At 40.1% G+C, this 19112-nt stretch overlaps 1 protein-coding gene across 10 annotated transcripts in view; it reads left to right on the top strand.

Annotated features, from left to right (window-relative positions):
- RTTN (rotatin) overlaps positions 1-19112 on the top strand; it is a 121616-nt gene that overhangs the window by 27101 nt on the left and 75403 nt on the right. For all 10 annotated transcript variants that reach the window (XM_070452947.1, XM_070452949.1, XM_070452945.1 and 7 more), the window contains 12 exons: positions 1157-1369; positions 2594-2706; positions 4463-4589; positions 6253-6378; positions 6913-7029; positions 7860-7999; positions 10982-11153; positions 12693-12792; positions 14789-14877; positions 15443-15560; positions 17142-17238; positions 17876-17944. In XM_070452947.1, coding sequence (XP_070309048.1) covers positions 1157-1369; positions 2594-2706; positions 4463-4589; positions 6253-6378; positions 6913-7029; positions 7860-7999; positions 10982-11153; positions 12693-12792; positions 14789-14877; positions 15443-15560; positions 17142-17238; positions 17876-17944 — 1481 coding nt within the window. The remainder of the gene's footprint in view (positions 1-1156; positions 1370-2593; positions 2707-4462; positions 4590-6252; positions 6379-6912; positions 7030-7859; positions 8000-10981; positions 11154-12692; positions 12793-14788; positions 14878-15442; positions 15561-17141; positions 17239-17875; positions 17945-19112) is intronic.

The following is a 19112-nucleotide window of genomic DNA, read 5'->3' as shown; positions in this document are numbered from 1 at the left end:
GGACTGAGGTTCTGTGAGGGCAGAGGTTCTGTGTCTTCCCACTGTGTCCCCAGGAACTGAAATGGTACCCACACACAGTGGGGGCTCAGTGAGTGTTAGCCAAGGGAGCGAATACTTAGTCATGAGGTAATTTAGCATCTCTCTTTTTTCCATTAGGAGTGTTCTTCATAGAAAAAGAGAAATTTCTCTTCACTTTATGATAGCTGCTGTCTTAATAGTTTTTGGGTTAGTAACATAAAATTTTGATTCCTTTACTTTTTGACTTTCATTTGGCAACTTTATTTCATGTAAAAGCATTGTTTAGCTGATTTAGCTCTTAGGCCTTCAGGCAGTTAATGCTTATCCTTAAAATAGGTTATCCATGAAAATATTATGACCAAACCTACTAAAATAAAGGCAGCATAGTACTGAGCTCTTCTCAAGTGATTTTCCCTTAATGTTGAATTTTCAGTTCTTTTCATTTTCTCAGTTGATGCATAGAATCCTATTACAAAGCTAAAATCATTAAAAGAAAAAAATCTAACAGGGTTTTCTTAGTTTTAAATCAATTAAGTTATAAAATGGGCCCCTTGATTTTATACTAATTAAATGTCAATTTTTGTGAGTGTTCTAGAAGTGTTTTAAATATTATGTTGAATTTCTCCTTTCCCTTCTAAAACACAAAACCAAATGGAAATTAATTTCTGTTCAAATCAGTGTATAGTTCTCCTTGATTTAGTGTTATTCAATTCAGTGTGTAGTTAATAAGGCCTGGGCTGTATCCTCGGGTTTACTGCATTTTTTCCTGACCATCTGTGTGCACCTGCGCAGGATACTTAGAGAGAGAGGCCTTGTGCATCCTCTTCAGCTGCAGTGGCATGAACTAGGTGTGGGCTCTGGGGAGAGCGACGCTAAGGGTTGCTGTGGGGAAGGCGAGGTATCCCAGACCTCAGGTTTTGGAAAGGAGTTGAAATTTGGACTTGGGATATTTTGGGCTTAGAAAAAATTGCATTGAATAAAAGTGTAGAGGTAAATCAAGTCTTGGGGGATAGAATTTTCTTTGGAAAAACACGGACTTTGTGATATAAAATTACTAAAAAAAAGTTGAACTGTGTTAAGATTATAGTTTACTATATTTATCTAACAATGGTTAAATTTTTTTTCTTAATTTATCAAGGCAAGCCACTTTTTACCGGAGCCTATGTCAGCAGCATTATTTTTTATTTCTTTGGATATGCCTGTTTCTTTGGAATATCCAAACATTCACGAAGCTGTTGTGGCCTATTTGGAACAGCTGAATTCTGAAAACTACAGTATTTATAAACGAACTGCAGAGGCCGCTTATTCAGTTGAGTGTACCTGTAACTTCCTGTCTGATGTTGGGAAGGAGGTAAAAGGTTTTGTTAACGTCTCTTTAAAATTCCTTTGATAAAATGTTTAGAAAATTTAACCTATAGTTTTCAAACTGATGGACATTTAACAGTTGAATTCTTTGGGGTAGGATTCATTTTTACTTAGTGGCCCAAATATAAGATTAAGGATATGATTTGTATAAAATAAAATGAAGATTTGGATTAATGAATGGTGTATTTTCATGAGACCAGTGGTATTTTTTTTAAAACAATTATTATCAATTTCTTTATTAGATTGATTTCCTCTTTGAAGTGGTTTACTGTGTGTGTGAACAGTGTGACGGGTGACATAAACAGAATTATAAGGGCAAATTTAGTGCTTATTTGTAGACATACTTTCCCGTTAATATTTTATAGACCTTTATTTATTTACCTACAGATTAAATAAAATCATTAACAGCGTTGTAAGGTAGAAGGTCTACTTTCGGTACCCTTTTATAGTAGTAATTTTGTATTTGTTATTTATCCCTTTTAGGATATTATTTAGTATGTTATCTAAATAACATAAATAGCACTTTCTAAATGAAAGTATTAATGAGCCTTAAAATAGACATTGCTTACAATAGTTGTTTACTGTCTGAAATACCGAAATAGGTCCTGAAGATTTTGAAAAATTAGGAGCAAAATTCTTACTCCTTTTGGCCCCACAGTGGACTTTTTGGGAACCTCATATTTTAAATTTTCCTTATTTACCAATTATTGTTTATTTTTATTTTCTTTGCCCTTCATCTTTATGTCACTGTATCTTGTTTCCTCCATGACAGAATTTTGAATTGCTGTTTAGTTGAATTATTCCTGTGGCATTTTGCATGGCCAGTCAGTCATACATGTATTGATCGTCCCCTGTTTTCCTAGAACCTGTCAGGATGTTAGAATGGGGAGGTGTATCTTAAAATACATGGGTCCTGCCTTGAGCTGCAGTTAATAGGGAGACAAGGACACAGCCAAAGAGCCATCAAAGAACATGCCACTCAGAGGTAAATAGTATAAAGTCTCAGGTGGTGTTGAGTTGGGCATTTTCCCCTCATTTTTCCTCTGAGGCTGACCTTTTCTGTCTGCTTGTTGAGACGGTTGACTTAAGCAAATGTGAACAGTGTCAGGGCCTCTGGATGATCTAATTTCTTGAAGCTGCTTTCTTAGCTGTTGAGAATCTTACTGTATATGACCTTGACATTTACTGTTGCATTCTGCTTCTTTTTTAGGGAGAGAAGAATCTCTTAGAATTAGTGGAGCTGGCAGATCAAGCCTTAGGTAGCTTTTCCTACCATCAGCATTTCCCCCTAATAAAGGAAATCATCTACATTTGTTCAAAAATGTCATTTTTTTCTTAATATGATTATATTATTATAGGTTGTGTGTGTGTGTGTAAGTTTAGGGACAATGAAAATGAAACTGGCTTTCAGTCTTGTTAGTTTTGAGTTTAAATTGCTTTTATATGTTCTGATTTTTAAACTGGGTGTATAGCTGCATTAGGACAGTTAAATGTTTTCTTCAGGATTAAACTAGAAATGTCGTGCTTGTAATCAACATGAATTATCCTTAGATTTTTATACTTTTTGATGTCTTTCCAAATAAGTGTTTAAATTTGTTAATTTATCTTTAACATTGTAATTAATAACTCAAATTGAGGGTTTTTTAATGTAAATTTCATTATTCCTATCTTTTATATAGATTTTTGGAAAGCATAATGCATTAACTTATTTTGGGGACATTGGAGCAGAGTTTGCTTTAAAACCTAGTATTTTCATTGCTTTTGGATAGAGTAAATTCCATGGTGATAAATATCCATTAAATATGTAATTTATTTTTCTATCTCTCTCCTGCTCTGTCAAGTTAATCACCTCACTTAATTACCTGGTGAGAACTACATTGAAGATTTACTCTTAATATATATCAAGTGTACAAGACAGCTTTATTAACCACGGTCCCTAGAACTTACCTGCCCTGTGTGACTGAAACCTTGTGTCCTTTGACCCACATCTCTGCATTTCCTCCAGTCCCTGGCAATCACTAGTTCTACATTCTGCTCCTATGAATTGACTTTTGTAGATTCCACAGGTCAGATCATGAAGTATTTGTTTTTCTGTATCTTGGCCCATGCCACTTAGCATGTCCTTCAGCTTCATCTGTATTGTCACAAATGATAGGATTTCCTTTCTTTTTAAGGCTGAATGGTATTCCATTATGGGGCTTCCCTGGTGGCTCAGTGGTAAAGAATCTGCTCGCCAGTGCAGGAGACACAGTTTCAGTCCCTGGGTCAGGAAGACCCCTTGGAGAAGGAAATGTCAACCCACTCCATTATCCTTGCCTAGAGACCCCATTGACAGGGGAGCCTGGTGGGCTACAGTCCACGGGGTTGCAAAGAGCTGGACGTGACTTAGAGACTAAACAACAACAATATTCCATTGTATATATTTAAACATTGATTGTTTTCATGTGTTGGCTATTGTGAATAATTCTAGAGTGAGCATGGGACTGCAGATAGCTGTTTGAGAAACCAGTTTCATTTCCTTTGGTTACAAACTTAACAGTGGGACTGTCGGCTCATACAATAGTTCTTACTTTTAGTTTTTTGAGGAACTTCCGTACTGTTTTCCATAATGGCTGTACCCTTTTACATTCTAAATATAGTTTTCTAAAGACATTTTTTTTTGTACTCTTTAAGAGAATATTCTCTTTCTTAAAGCTAGTCATGTGCTAAGTTGCTTCAGTCATGTCTGACTCTTTGCTACCCGCATGCACTGTAGCCCACCAGGCTCCTCTGTCCATGGGATTTTCCAGGCAAGAATAGTGGAGTGGGTTGCCATTTCCTTCTCCAGGGGATCTTCCCAACCCAGGGATTGAACTCTCATCTGCCATGTCTCCTGTATTGGCAGGTGGATTCTTTTACCACTGAGCCACCTGGGAAGGCTACTTAAAACAAGTAGACTTGGCTAAATATTAATTCTAGGGGTTGAATAAGACTCCAGGTGGAGGAGTTGGAATGGGGAGAAATCCCGTTCACTGTGCTTTTCAGTGTCATGTTTGGTAACTGACTTGCCTAAGGTCTTGGGTGTTTACCTTCCTACCAGCTGGAAGTCCGCCCAGGCCAGTCCTTTACTACAAGGAGAAAGTCAGAGGGTGTTTCTGCGGATATTGTCTCACCCTTTGCTACAAGTGAAAGTTGAAACCTACCACTGCTGTCTGGAAATTGTTAAGGTAGGTTGTTTTGGTTTTTGTCTTTTTTTTTGCTGGGGGGGAAGCATTAACAGTGGATTCTCTTATTATAACACTAAAACTAAGGATTATTACCATAAAAATAGATGGTAATTATTAGTCAACTCTAAAAAATTTGTATTATTGCATGAGTGCTATGTGTGTGTGCGTGCACTAAGTCACTTCAGTCGTGTCTGACTCTCTGCGACCCTATGGACCGTAGCCCGCCAGGCTCCTCTGTCCTTGGGATTCTCCAGGCAAGAATACTGGAGTGGATTACTGTGCCCTCCTTTAGGGGATCTTACTGACCCAAGGATTGAACCCATGTCTCTTTAAGTCTCCTGCATTGGCAGGCGAATTCTTTACCACTAGCGCCTCCTGGGAAGCCCCCCAAAATTATTAGTCAACTAAAAAATTTATACTATTAAATTCTGTAACTGCTAACTTCTTAAGTCTAACATCTGAATTGCTTTATTAGAAGTTTTATTAAGAATTACATTTATGTTGTTATATAATGATGGAAAAATTGTGAGGGAAAGTTGACTTCTATCAGGTATTCAAAGTGATTTCTATGTGCAGGAAAACTTTTAGGTTGTAACAGCTTAAATTTTATAGTTTCAAATCTGTTTTCTTAGTAATATTTTTTCTTTTTTTTTTTCTTTTGAAACAAATATTTCCTATGTTTTTAAATTCTAAAATATTTTAGCATAGAGTAGTATATAAATGTTAACTATTTTGATATTGAAAACAACACTGTATTTAGGACAATATAAAAAAAATATGTTCCCATGTATTCTTGAAAATGTCACCTTGTATTCAATACTTGTATAAGTACTATCTAGGTATAATGTTTACATTTTGCCATTTTTACTTATGATCATTTTTTATTCAGAGAAATAAAAATATTAGTTACAACTGAGGCTTCTTTGCTTTCTTCTGCCACCAATATAACCATTCTTAAAAATTGGTGTTTATCCTTCCCTTCCATGTGCTTTATGTACATATTTTACATACATGATTTATAAATCATATATATTATTGTTTCTGCCTTTCTAAAGTATATTATTTCATGCTATACACATGTTTTTATGGCCTGTTCTTTTCATTTAATCTTCCTAGTTCATTCATCTTAACTGCTCTTTACTTTGAATGTATTTTCTTCTATTTGTTGTTAAGTATTTAGGTTTGGTCTACTTTTTACTGAAATTAAGTTTTTCAGCATTTCCAATGACAATCTGTAACTGATAGTGCATGTTTGGAAATGTCTTGATTTCACCTTACTCCTGAATGCTTGATTAGCTGAATATAGAATTGTAGATTGACTGCTGTTTTTTCTTAGTGCTTTTCCAATGCTGCTTTGCTCTTATTAGGCTTCTGTCATTGTTGAGAAGCGTGCTGTCAGTTAAATTACAATTTTTTTGTACTTGCCTTTAAGATCTTTACTTTATCTCTGGTGTTCTTCTGTTTCATTGCAGTATAACTTTGTAATAGGTATGTCATGCAGACTCAAAACTTGTCAAGAGAATCTTTATCTCCTACCAGTTAAAAGAAAAGTTTTAACGACTTAAGTTCTAAAATTGGATTTGAATTATAAAGAGAAGAAAGAGGAATCCTTTGGAAAAGTCAGTGTCACTGATTTTTAAAAACTTTTTGTATTATTTTGCAGGAATGTTTAGGCATCCACAATATCAGTAAACCTGTGTCTTCCCTTTGTAATGGAATTCACTTTCTACTTCACCCAAAAGTTCTGTATGAAATCTCTGCATTTGGCATTCAGGAGCCCAAAAATGAGGTATGGCAGCCTTCCTCTTAACCTCTTCCTTTTAACCTTCCTCTTAACAAAGAGGAAGTGTGAGTACAAAGGACTAATTCTGTAACTATTCAGCTGAATCAAGGTAATATTATAATGTAACAAGACAGTAGGATGAGAAAGTAAAAAGAAACTTGTCTTTGATGTGTGGGTTCAGTTAAATTGTTGTTAAAAAAATGTTAATAAAATGAGACTCAAAATACAGGATATCCTTGTTCTCAGAGAACTTAGATCAAACTAAGTTTTTCATGTAAGGTGTAGGAATGATGTAGTAGTTATAGTAAGAGTATTTCCATAAGGAACATTTTTATTCGATGGAAAAGTGCACTTTAAAGATAAAAAGAAAAGGGAAACCATTAAAGGGGGAAAGACTGATTGAGAACAGAATGTAAGATGATGCTGTGGAAATAGGACCTCTGAAGGAAGAGGTGCTGACTGTAGCAGCTTCCAGACCTCGCGCGGAGTGTCACAGGTACGTGAGATGACGTGGCGGCCACCTCCCGTGTCGTTGGGCAGGTGAGCGCCGCGGCCAAGGCCATCCTGCTGCACCTGCTGCAGGGCCGACTGCGGGTGACGGCGCCGACCTGGAGCAGGTTCATCGAGGCCCTGTGCCCCGTCATCGCCGTGCTGCAGGTACTCTGCGCTCAGCCGCCCGGGCGCCGTTTCTGGGCAGCAAGCGGGGTTGAAACGCACGCTGGGGGGAGGTGGAGAGACGCAGGGCTGCCGTGCGGTCCGCCCGTGGGCGCTGTGTCTGGGTGGGAGGTTAGGAAGTGAGGCTCCGGCATTCAGCACCGACTGTGGGAAATAGAGCTCAGCCTCATGCAAAGGCTTCTAGGCAAAGCGAGCCGTGCTTTTCAAGCAGACTTCATAGAATGGCCCTGGCTTTGTGGATTCTACCTGTTCATATATGGATTAGCGTGATAGGTTGATTGCTGAGCTCTCAGAGACGCAGCTTTGCTAGCAGCCCTTCTGGGCTCAGTTAAAGGAGTGAGTGGCGTGCAGGGCCCCCCTCCCTTGGACGAGAAGGTGGGGAAGATGGGAAAGGCCCACCTGCACGGGAGCAGTGCTTCCGAAGACGGAGCTGGACCCCGGCCACTGCAAGACCGCTCGCCCCCTGCAGGCGCTCCCGCTGTGTGCGTGGGGTGGGGGGTGCAGGGGGCGGCTCTGAAGGTCTGCAGGGTCCACGTCCAGGGCAGCCCCACAGCTAGACTCCTGGAGAAAAATGAGTGCGTGTCAGGAGGGTTGGCACATTTTGCTGAAGTTCTCCAGTATTTTTTAAATATAGTTGGATGTAGGCTTCTTACCTCATGATGGTTATTTTGAAAAGTCCTTATTCAGCTGAGTTGAAAGAAATTTGTGAGTTGCCTGACAAGTCAACAGTTTCTTATTTTCAAGGTAAAGAATGAAGTGGCATGTTATGCATACAGTCAAATCGTAACTTGCCTCTTGATCAAACCCGTTAGGGCTACGCCGACACCGAAGACCCTCTGGGGAGCTGCATCCTCCACCTCAGCAGAGAGAGTGCCGAGACCGATGAAGGGGTGCTCCCCTGTGCCGCCCGGCTGAAGTCCATGCTGCGGCTCCTGCTGGTGAAGAAGCCCTCGTAAGTAGAGCAGGTCCTCTGAGTGTGCGGGGCCTCAGGGGCGTTCTGGGAAGTGAGTGAGTCCGCGTGGAACCAGACACGGTCAGGGAGAGTGCTTCTCCTATCAGAGGGCCCTGTGGACGGTCTTGTGGACGCTTTCCTCGGTGCCCCCTCCTCCTCCAGCCTCGCGCCAGGCCCGCCTGTGTTGTGGCCGCTGCCCTCACTGCGGGTCACAGTGCTGCTGCAGGCAGGGTGGAGCTGGGCAGAGAAGCGGATGGCAGGAACCACAGAGCATTCTCACTGTCTTCTCTCTCTAGAGATTGTTAGTCTCCTGGAGTGAAACTAACTGCTCCAATGAAATACTTTCTCATTAAAAGTTTAAGTTTTTCACGAAAGTGTCGTGGGCCAGTTGCCTCACATACCAGGGTCTGTTGCTGCTGCTCACCCGCTCAGACGTGTCTGACTCTGCAACCCCACGGGCTGCGTCTTGCCAGGCTTCCCTGTCCATCACCAGCTCCTGGAGCTTACCAGCGTGTGGGTGTATTTTCATTTTGTTTAGCTTGTCCTTTTACCAGGGAAACTGAAGCAGTGTCCTATCCTCCACCATTCGTGTGTCATTTTAACTAAAAGGAGAGGAGGAGAGAAGGATTGTCTTTCTCCCTTCTGTCAGTGCAGCGTGAATCTTCTGTTACTCTCTTGGTGTAGCAGGGGTTAGATTTTCCCTCAGCGAGAAGAGAAAAAACACAAGTCCAGATGAATAAGCAGTGATGGAGAAAGGACCGGCTGGAAAGGCTGGGGGACACAGACGGACGTTCTCTTGACGATGGGTAATTTTGTTTTCCCCTTACCTAGTCAGGATGAAACAGTGGCTTCTTTGTAAACAGGTAGATGAAAAAATAAGGAAGTAGGTGAAATAAAGTAGAACGATAAGAGAATGGAAGGAGGAAAATCAGGAGACTAAGAGCACATGCCTCGTGCAGAGAGGAAGCTGTGGGTGATGCTGGAGCGGGTGGGGCAGACGCGGTTAGTGTACGTGTGTGCCTCGGGATCGGGCTTCTGCAAATGCTCCCGAGACCCTGGGCAGTGTCTTTATTACTCCTGTGCTCATTTAGTACTCCCTTCCTCAAATTTGGTGATTTAGCAAAACAGATGTTTATTTCCTGATCACCTTTCCTGGCCCAAAGTCTCCAGGTAAACAGAAACACTGTTCTCAGGCAGGACATTCTAGGGGCTTAGAGATCCCCTCCCTGGAGCCAAGGGCACGGGTGAGGTAACTCTCAGTTAAACAGAGCTTAAAGCAGTGTAAATCAGTGCGTAATTGTTTTCATTATTTGACTGATCCTCTCTCATCTCACCAGACCGTAAACTCCATTAGGCAGGAACGCTGTCCACTGGCTAATCGTTACATCCTCAGACCTTCACTGACCACCTTGGGCGTAAACATGCTCAAAGTATATTCACTGAAGGAAACAAGTGTAGGGAAATAATCGGATTCTGGTGCTCTTGCTAAACCTAAGAAAATGCGAAGTTTATCTCCCAGAGGAAGAGATGCATAAATCCGTGTTTGACATGTTCCCCTCTAGCCTTTTCCCTGGGGGTTTTGGCTGCCCTTGCCCCGGTGACCCCAGACGCTAATGCAGAGCATGGGCACAAAGGAAGAGCATCACGTGGCTGACACAGCAGAGGGGCGAGGGAGCTTTGCCTGACTTCCCACACCATCTTAGAGCAAACGTTTGCCCTTCAAAGATGGTACCTGCTAGTAATAGAGTAAATTCCTGCTTTCTGTCGATTTGGGAAGCACTTGGGGACCGTGGTCGGCTGTAACCTGGCAGCACTCAACACAGACACGACAACGGCTCTTCTAGAACTGGGCATGTAGCTGAGAAGAGAGATCTTGTCAGTCATACTTGATTACTAACTGTCACAAAGCGAGACCAGTGACGGGGACTCAGGGTGACGGAACACAGGCTTGCTGTGCTAGGGAGGCCTGCGCGGGTGTGCAGGTTTTAGCTGTAGTCTCACAAGTGGAACCTGAAACCTGGAGCTCAATCACCACTTTCAAGGCCCCCAGTGTCCCTGTAGTTCAAGGACCTGTCTCAGGATCTCCCAGCTCGTTGCTGCTCGTCCACTTGCTGGTTTTTCTAGTTTTCCATTTCATTGTCTAGTAGTGTGCAGCGGTCAGTCTTTTCTTGAAATCTCCCACCTTCCCACTCAACTGGCTTTAAAGCTAATCAAGTCCAGATAAAATAGAGTTTTTATGGGAGCTAGAAGTATTTGCATTTTCATATTTGAGGGGATCTATTTCACTCCGAGTACCTTACTTTAGCTATTAACATGATTACTCTCCTGGAGGTTTGACCTGTTGTCTATACTCTGTTCCTACGTTTGTGATAGTTTTCATGATTGATTGAGGTAGATCACTCGACATGGAGGCAGGAGTCAGGATTTTTAATTTGGAGATGAGGCAATAGTGATTGTGAAGTTTGCAGTCACAGTAAGTCTGCATCTTCACTTGTAATTAGCAATTATTCTTTATTTTTGCTGCCTATTTATAAATGTAAAATGTAAGAATAATTGTAGATATACAGTAACTATTTTAATAGAAAAAATAAAATGTCATCCATAATGTCAGTATAGTAGAAAATGAAAAAGTCAAAGTGTTAGTCAGTCAGTCGTGTCTGCTCTTTGCGACCCCATGGACTGTAGCCTGCCAGGCTCCTCTATCCATGGAATTCTCCAGTCAAGAATACTGGAGAGAGTATCCATGTCCTTCTCCAGGGGATCTTCCCAACCCAGGGATCAAACCCAGGTCTCCAGCATTGCAGGCAGATTCTTTACCGTCTAAGCCACAGGGAAGCATAAGCTTGGCTGATGATTGTGTTGATTTGTAATAATTCTTTGTGATTATACTTTATCACAAAGTATAATTTCTATACTTTTTTTTTAGCTGTTTATATTCAGTTTATGTTACAAAATGTTGACTTACAGACTTTGTTTCTGCAGGGTCCGGGTGCTGGCATTAAAGCTCTTAGCATCTCACCTTTCAAGGGAAGAGGGTGCTGATACCAAGCGCCCTTCAATAGATGCCAGAGTTCTCTCCAGAGTTACTAATTTATTTATTGTGAAAAAACCTATTGAACTCAAATTGGATGACCGAAGAGAACTGGTGATTAAGGTGACTCTAACTTTCAAGTTTACTCATTTGTTTATAACTGTGTGATCTATTTTGTGTTACATTCTTTATTCCATTATACACCAGATAGGGAGAGAAATGGTAGCTTCACATGTGAAGCTGAAGTTGTGTCCTGGCTTTTTCTGGCTTCTGGATACATTTGTTTATTGAACAGATATTTCTTTACTGCCCACTGTATGCCAGACATCATGTCCCTTTTCATTGAGAATATGGACTGGAAAGGCAAGTGCATAAGTATCTTAAACACAACATAAGGCTAATCTTGAGGAAAGACATTCTGTGATGACTCTTAAAGACAAATGTCACTGACATGAAAACTATTCTTTTTCTTCTCTTGGAAATGTTCAAAAAAGAAAACATTCCTGTGATAAAATTTTTCAGCCTTTTCATCACAGGAAAAGTATATAGAAGGCAAAGACAGTTTCTCTTAAATGTTACAGTGATTCTGAGATATTTTTGTTCGTCTCTTTTTCTGAATCTTTGGCTTTTCCCCTCTCTTCAGAGGTTTAGCCTTCATCTGTCTGCCCAGGGCTGCCCCCAAATCATGGTGGACTCGTGGGATCAGTAACAGCTTGCTGTCCGTTATCTTCATTGGTTCATTCCGGGTTTCATAGCTTCTCCTGTGACTCTAAGCGTGTAGTCTGATGGTTTTTATTTAAGTTTAGACCAGCCCTCGAGGCCCCGGCAGTGCTGTAGAGCCGCACGTAATACAGTGGATTTTTAAAATGGGGAAACACGTTCTGCGTTCTCCTAACCTGAGTGTTCGGGGCCATATGATGGCCCTGACAGGTGGTTGGAGCACCTTCCACAGGCCTTAGACCAGGTCCTCTTGGCACCATCCCGTGTTCTGAGCCCCTGGTGTCGTTCCTGGCCCTGTGTGTGGTGTGGAGGAAGGAGTGGGTTCTGGAACTGTCTTTCCCGAGTCCACGTCAGGGCTGCAGATGGCAGTGGGTGGGAGGAAGGAAGAGTGGTCTGTGTCCTTTTCTCTCCCCGATTCCTGTTGTGTTTCGCGTCCTCAGACTCTGTCCTGGCAGGAAGTGATGTTCGGGGACTGGTATGGGGCAGGGGCTGGTTGGAGAGCTGGGCAGCCCGCCCCGGAGAGCTCTCTGTTCCAGGGTGCTTGAGAGGGGAGTGGGCCAGGGGAGAGAAACCACACAGCAGAGCAGAGCATCTGGGGTCACTGTTCTCAGGCTAGTCAGCTTCCACCTGGAGTGATGTTGTGTAACTTCAGTATTTTCTGTGAGATTGTTAAAAGTGGCTGCTAATGGGTTGTGAACGACTTCCTGGCAAAAATGTACATTAAGAGGAGAGGCCTATTTGACATGATGACTCTCTGTTTTAGATCCTAACTCCCTCCCTGACCTAGCACATCTTTCTCCCAAATATAAATACATCAATTACTTAAATAAGTTGGCTTTTGAGCTTTTGTTTTTATGGTATGAACTTTCAGAATGCTGTAGAATTTTACTGGAGAATTGGAAGTAGATGAAAAAATAATTTTTTTTTCTTTTTGGTTTTCAGTTGGAGACTGTTGAGAAGGTGTATGAAATCTTTATCTCAGATGATATTGATCTTGTTTTGAGAAAGTCAGCCGCAGAGCAGTTAGTGGTGATTATGCAAGGTAATGTCTTTTAAGGAACATGCTGCTGAGAATGGAATTTCACATTGCTGCATATAGTAGTGCCAGGGGTTGGCAGACTGTGGTTTGTAGGCCATCTGGCCTGTGCCCTGTTTTTCTTTTGCAGTCTTCAAGTTAGGGGTGATGTTTACGTTTTTAACAAATATGCGACAAAGGCCATATGTGGCCCACAAAGCCTGATATATTTACTATCTAGTTCTTTACAGAAAAAGTTTGCTGACCTCTGGTCTAGATGATCATTATTTGACCTGTGGAATGTCATTTGATAAGATTATCTTCCGTTTAAAATGTTGATATAGTTCGAACAGTAAATTGCATCTTCCTTTTTCTCAGTTTACCTAGTACATGGTGTTCTGTTTGTTCCCTCTTGCTTAAAGAAATAAATCAAATTGTACTTTGTGGGTAGGTAAGATAAAAATAATGCATTGTAACTATGTATTTTCTTTAAAGGTTTATTTTTAAAAAGTAGCAGAATGTACTCTTAGCTTTGTTTGTAGTGTTGTTATTCTTAGTTTTTAGTTTTTTCCTATATGTGATGTGTGTAATTTATCATTAATGTTTGAGAGAAGTACCTTTGCATTTACATAAAAGTATTTTTTTTCAACTTGGAAGGTGGGATATGATGAATGTTACCATCCTGATTGGGATAAGAGAGTAACGTGGAAAGGCATATTCAACATTTTTGTGGTTTTAATAACAGCAGTAGAAACTACAGAAAATCAGGCTCAAGCAAATGTAGAGAGCCTCAGCCAAGAAGATTAAAAGAAGCTTTTAGAGAGTATTCTCTGAAAGTATTTTAGAGAGTATTATCTAATATTTCAAAAAGAAAGCTCATAATTTGTATGCACTGTATTGGAGGGTAGTGGAAACTGCCTTTTTAAAGTGGCAGTTGAAGATAGTTACAGTGATAGCTACTAATTCAATATCAACTTTATGTTTGCATGTTTTTCTTAATGAGAACATAGGAGGACAAATTAAGAAAATTTGTCTGCAAGTTATGAAATACTTACATCTAACTTAGAAGCAATGAGAGTTTTTGGCCCTAATGATATCTCTAGTACCTGTGTGTGTATATGTCTTAGTCTTTTAGGGCTGCTGTAATAGAATACCACAGACTGGGTGACTTAGAAACAACAGACATTTATTCTCACAGTTATGGAGGCTGAAAGTCCAAGGTTATGGTGCCGTACATTCGGTGTCTGGTGAGGGCCCATTTCTTGGTTCATAGTTGACTGTCTTCCTTCTGTGTCCTTACATGGAGAAGGGGCAACGAAGCTCTCCTCTTTCTATCAGGACACTAATCTCACTCACAAAGCCTCCACCCTCATGATTGATGACCTCCCAGAAGCCCCACCTCCTTGAACCACCACTTTGGAGACTGGGTTTCACACAGATGAGCTCTGTGGGGACATAGACACCCAGACCGTGCCAGTGTGTGCACACCCACATCCGCACGAATATGTTTATTGAAACAGAGTTCATGTTCTTTAGAAATAAGTAGAGTATGTTACAGACCCTTTCTTTTATATTTGCTATTAACAGTTTGAGATTAAAGAACTTGTGTTAATAGAAAGATTATGTTGCAAGTGATATTTACACATTAGCTAGTGGAGAATCTAAATGTTTTGAGATGATGGATTTGGAAAAGAGAAGAAATGCCAATGAAAGAACCTAAAATAATTTTCCATGTACAAATTAAAGGATTCATTTGTATACTTAAAATTTTGGTACTTTTCAGAATCTGAACTAGTTCATTTAATGATTCTTTTTAAATAGTTTCTTTACATTATAGAAGATGTTCTTGTTACTTAAAAGTTTTCAAATTGTTGAGATGTGTATAAAGTAAAAAGTTTAAGCTATCATCCTCTAATTTTCAACTATTTTTAACAGTTTGAAAGTTGTGTAGATGTCTGTTCTGTATTTTTAAGACTATAGAAAATGTTCTTTAATTTTTAGTAACTTTTTTTTTGGTCTACAGATATCAAAATGCATGCTGTGGTGAAAAAATTGTGCTTAGTTGACAAGATAATTGAGTATTTAAGTGAATGTGTGGGTCAGGATGGTGAGGTAAGACATATTTTTACAGACTGCTGTTTTTATTAATTAAATTTGAAATGAATTCACCTGGATTTGGATGAGTTCTTGGAGTGTCAGTTTTGAGTAACACCCACGACCTGTTCATTTTTTTTTTTTTTAATTTCTTAGAAGTGAGGTCTCTAAAGGAAAAGTAAACTTAAAATTCCTATTCCACGTATAAGCAGAAGTATATACAAAACTTACTTTTAGTGGAAAACACTTCTTAATGTTTGCATTTTAGTTTCACATAATTTTGGCGAAAAAGCATGAATTTAGAATAAGATAATGTTATATTTTGGAGCTTCCCAGGTGGCACAGCTGGAAAGAATCTGCCTGTAATGCCAGTTTGATCCCTGGGTTGGGAAGATCCCCTAGAGGAGGAAATGGCAACCCACTCCAGTGTTCTTGCCTGGAGAATCCCACGGACAGAGGAGCCGGGCGGGCTCCAGTCCATGGGGTCACAAAGAGTCGGACATGACTGAGCACACACGCACGCACACACATGTGCAAAGTATATTCAGTCTCGTCTTAGAACTGTGTTTCCCCCGCCGGCCAGGTGGTGGAGTGTCTGGTGCAGCCGAGCCTCACCCTCCTGCGGAAGGTGCTCTGTGCCGACCCGGTCCTGCGAGCTGCTCTCTCCCAGCAGACTTCTCTCCTGACCCTGCTCTTCAGAGGTACATGAATTCTGATAGCACGGAGCTCAGTCTTAAGCTCTAAGTGTTTATTCTTTAACTGTAGGTGACATTTACTTTCCACTTTACTAACAGAATATCACAGTGGGTATGCCACTAAAAAAACCCACCGCAGTGGAAAATGTTTAACACTTCTGTGAAATTCTCTTACGATCCTGTTTGGGAGTAGGCCTTGCAGGCAGGCGGGCGGAAGCCCCTGACGGCCCCTGCGCGGTGAGGGGGCTGTCGGGGGTGCGCGGTGGTAGTTCTGCCTCAGAGCGAGGGGCTGCCGCTGCCGTCACCACTGCCTTCTGTCCAGCATCTGTTTCCTCTCTCGGTTTTGTGTGTGTGTGTGCCTTTAGACCTGACGCTTTGCTGTGATAACCGCTTACATTCTTAAACTGGCCTAGAGGGTCTATAAACCAGTCTGTGGGGAGTGGGAACTAGACCATCCTGAATGCCTCTGAGCATCAATGTATTATATTACATTTTATAAAGTGTGATTTTTTTTTAACCCCTTTCAGTTTGGTTGTAATTGAGTAACGTATTTTGATGGGAAAACTCCATTTAATTTTGGTCTCTTTTTAAATTTTTCTTGCCTTTTCTGACTGTTCTCAGTAGAGAGCTTGGCAACATTATATGCTGTTTTCTTTATTAGAAGTGTAGGCCCCTGCTTTTAAATACTCTACAAGAAATGTCTTGATTGGATGTCTCAGTATGCTTAACCTTATCAGTTATTAAGCATATTAAGAGATAAATGATACTTATGTTCAAAATATCCTTAGAATATAGTCATTTCATTTTAGCATTTTCTTGTCTCCTAATGATTCCTGCTTTCCAAGTTAATAGGACACAGTTTAAATAATATTGATAAAGCTTCTAACCAGGTAAAGTTCTAGAGACTCAGAGTGTTCAGCCTCATATATTTTGAGTGTGTGTAAAATTTTATAGTTTTTTTTAATAGATTGATGTGGAAGACTAGCAGTTATGGATCTGTAGTTTTCCTTCATCTCATTAATAATTATCTTCCTATTAACCTCATTCAAAAGAACATAATTCCAGTTTACCATTTCTTGATGATTTGAACTATTCAAGCAGTCAACTAATTATGAGTGCCTATTAGATTCAAAGGTGTTTTCTAAGCTAACATAATCTGTACCCTTTTTAATACTTTTTCTATCTCATTGATGTTTCCAATCATTACTTAATTGAGTCTGAGAGTAAATGATAATATCTCTCATTAATGAATTTAGTTTCAGGGCAAAATTAGTTTTTTACCTAGGTACTCAACAAGGAAATTTAGTTACTCAGCAGACATCCGTTGACTGCATACTCTGTGCTAGACCAGGAGTGTCTGTATCCTCCCAAATGTACTACATCAGAACCTCTGTTAACAAACCCTACAAAAATTTGCATAGATTTGAAAGGTTGAGAGCCACTGTTTTAGTAATGTCAGTTTATCTCGGTTAACATTGCATTTCTCTGAGAATGGCATCTCTTCTCTTTGAGTTAAGATATTTTAAATTTGAGGTTCATTCTTTCTTGAGGTGAAAATATAAAGTTATGCTTCTTTTTAATTCTCAGTTTCCTTGATATTTCATGAAGATTGTACCATTGTGACTGAAGTTGGAGCTTTGTTTTGTCTTCTGTTATTTGATGAAGTATCAAGAATGGATATGTGGTGAGCTATAAGAGTTTTAAATGAATTTTGCTCTGAAATATCTGTGTAAGGTTTCTGATGCAGTCTTGCATCAATACATGGAAATTTCTGACTTAGGAAGCTTAGGCTTTCCATGGTAGATATATGTGGTATGATTTTTGGTTTGGGTAGGCAGTATTGGTAGGCGCATTGGCTCAAAAAGTCACCATGAACTTTACTTTTGAACATCACTAAGTATTAAATTTAATAATTACTATAGTAAATTCTATCATAAATGCATTTTTTAGTATATACTCTCAATTTTGTGGGGTGTTTTTTTTTTAATATTTAAAAAACCTTGGGGAAGATGTTTAGGATGGTAGCATCTGATTAACACTGACCTTGAGCAGGATTATTGGGAGGGAGACACGGAGGCCACCTGCCAGGACAGCACTTGCATCGTCTGAATCATTTCTTATATGGGCTTCTTAAAGAAAAGCACTGTTTGATCTTTATAAGTAGATTGGGGAGTGGCACCGTGTTGTAACTGGACTAAATGACAGAATCAGGTGCAGCTGCTGATCTGAGCATCTGTTGAGGAGGGGACACGGGTTGTTTGTTCGACATAATGACAGTCCACTCAGTTGTTCTTTGCTTTTATGTCTCTTCTGTGAAATAGGTCTGATAGTCCTTCCTGCAAACCATCCTCACCATCAGTCTTCAGTTTGCCTGTTTCAGTTTCCAGAAGGTAAAGAACTTCTTTCTTTGATTTTCTCGAAGGTAAAATACCGGTACTGAAAGGGAAATGAAAATCTGTGATTTGCTAGAGTTTTCATCTAGCTTTTCATCACATGCCTTGTAGCACTTTTGTGTTTCCTTCACAGGGGAGCTTCTGAAGGCTCAGTAAATGTGCATCCCCCTGTCAGCAGATATTTGGTTTGGTGTTGTTCACATCTACAGAAAACTTGAGAGACACACGCAGTGAACACTTGCATATCCTGCAGTCTAGATTCAGCAACCGTTAAGACGTGGGCCTTCCTTCCTTCCTCCCTCTCTCCCTCTCTTTCAATACATTTATTTATTTTTATGTAATCTTTTTCCCTAACCAGTTTAAAGATAAGTTTCAGACATAATTTTACTCCCCTTCTAATTATTCCAGTGTGTCCCTCCTTAAATTAAGACGTTATCTTATATAACCACTGTACCATGAATGGTCACATTTAAGAAAATGAAAAGCAATTCTGTAATTTGATCCAGTTTCTCTAATTATATCTAAAATATCCTTTATGGATTTTTTTTTTTTTTTAAAGCAAGATCCAGTCAGGTCATGAATTACCTTTGGTATTCATCTTTCTTTAGACTTTTTAAAAAGTAAGTTGTTTTTATGGAAGTGTACACAAAGTTTACAAATCATAAATTTTTCTAGATAACTGCATGCATGTACTAACACATAAAGTACAAAATATCAACTAGCATGCCAGAAACCACTTTCATGCTTCTTCCTTACTTCCAGTGCCCACAAAGGAAATTCTGCTTTCATTTCTGTTGTGACACGTTGTTCTTGCACTTTATAAAGTGTATCCGTGTCTTTGGCTTCTTTTGATCAACTTGGGGAGATTTGTCTGTGTCGTGTCATGAGGCACTATCAGGTTTATTTTCATTGCTGTATAGTGTTCTGTGTGAGAGTATACAGCCAGATAGTTTACATTCTACCCCTGATGGATGCTGGGTTGTTCTCTGTTTGGGGCTACTATGAATTAATGACTGCTAAGAATATTCTTGAACACATATAGGTCAGAGGGTATTTACATGTTTAGCTTTAGTAGGTGCTCCTAAACAGTATTCCAGAGTGAGGCACTGGAACCACCAAAGTGATTCACCCTCCCCGCCCCAGTGTAGCAGTCCCTGCCGCTCCA

This window comes from Odocoileus virginianus, chromosome 22, assembly GCF_023699985.2.
Source record: "Odocoileus virginianus isolate 20LAN1187 ecotype Illinois chromosome 22, Ovbor_1.2, whole genome shotgun sequence".
Classification (NCBI taxonomy): Eukaryota; Metazoa; Chordata; class Mammalia; order Artiodactyla; family Cervidae; genus Odocoileus; species Odocoileus virginianus.
Note: the sequence above shows the minus strand (reverse complement) of the source record. Positions and strands in the feature narration are given on the sequence as shown.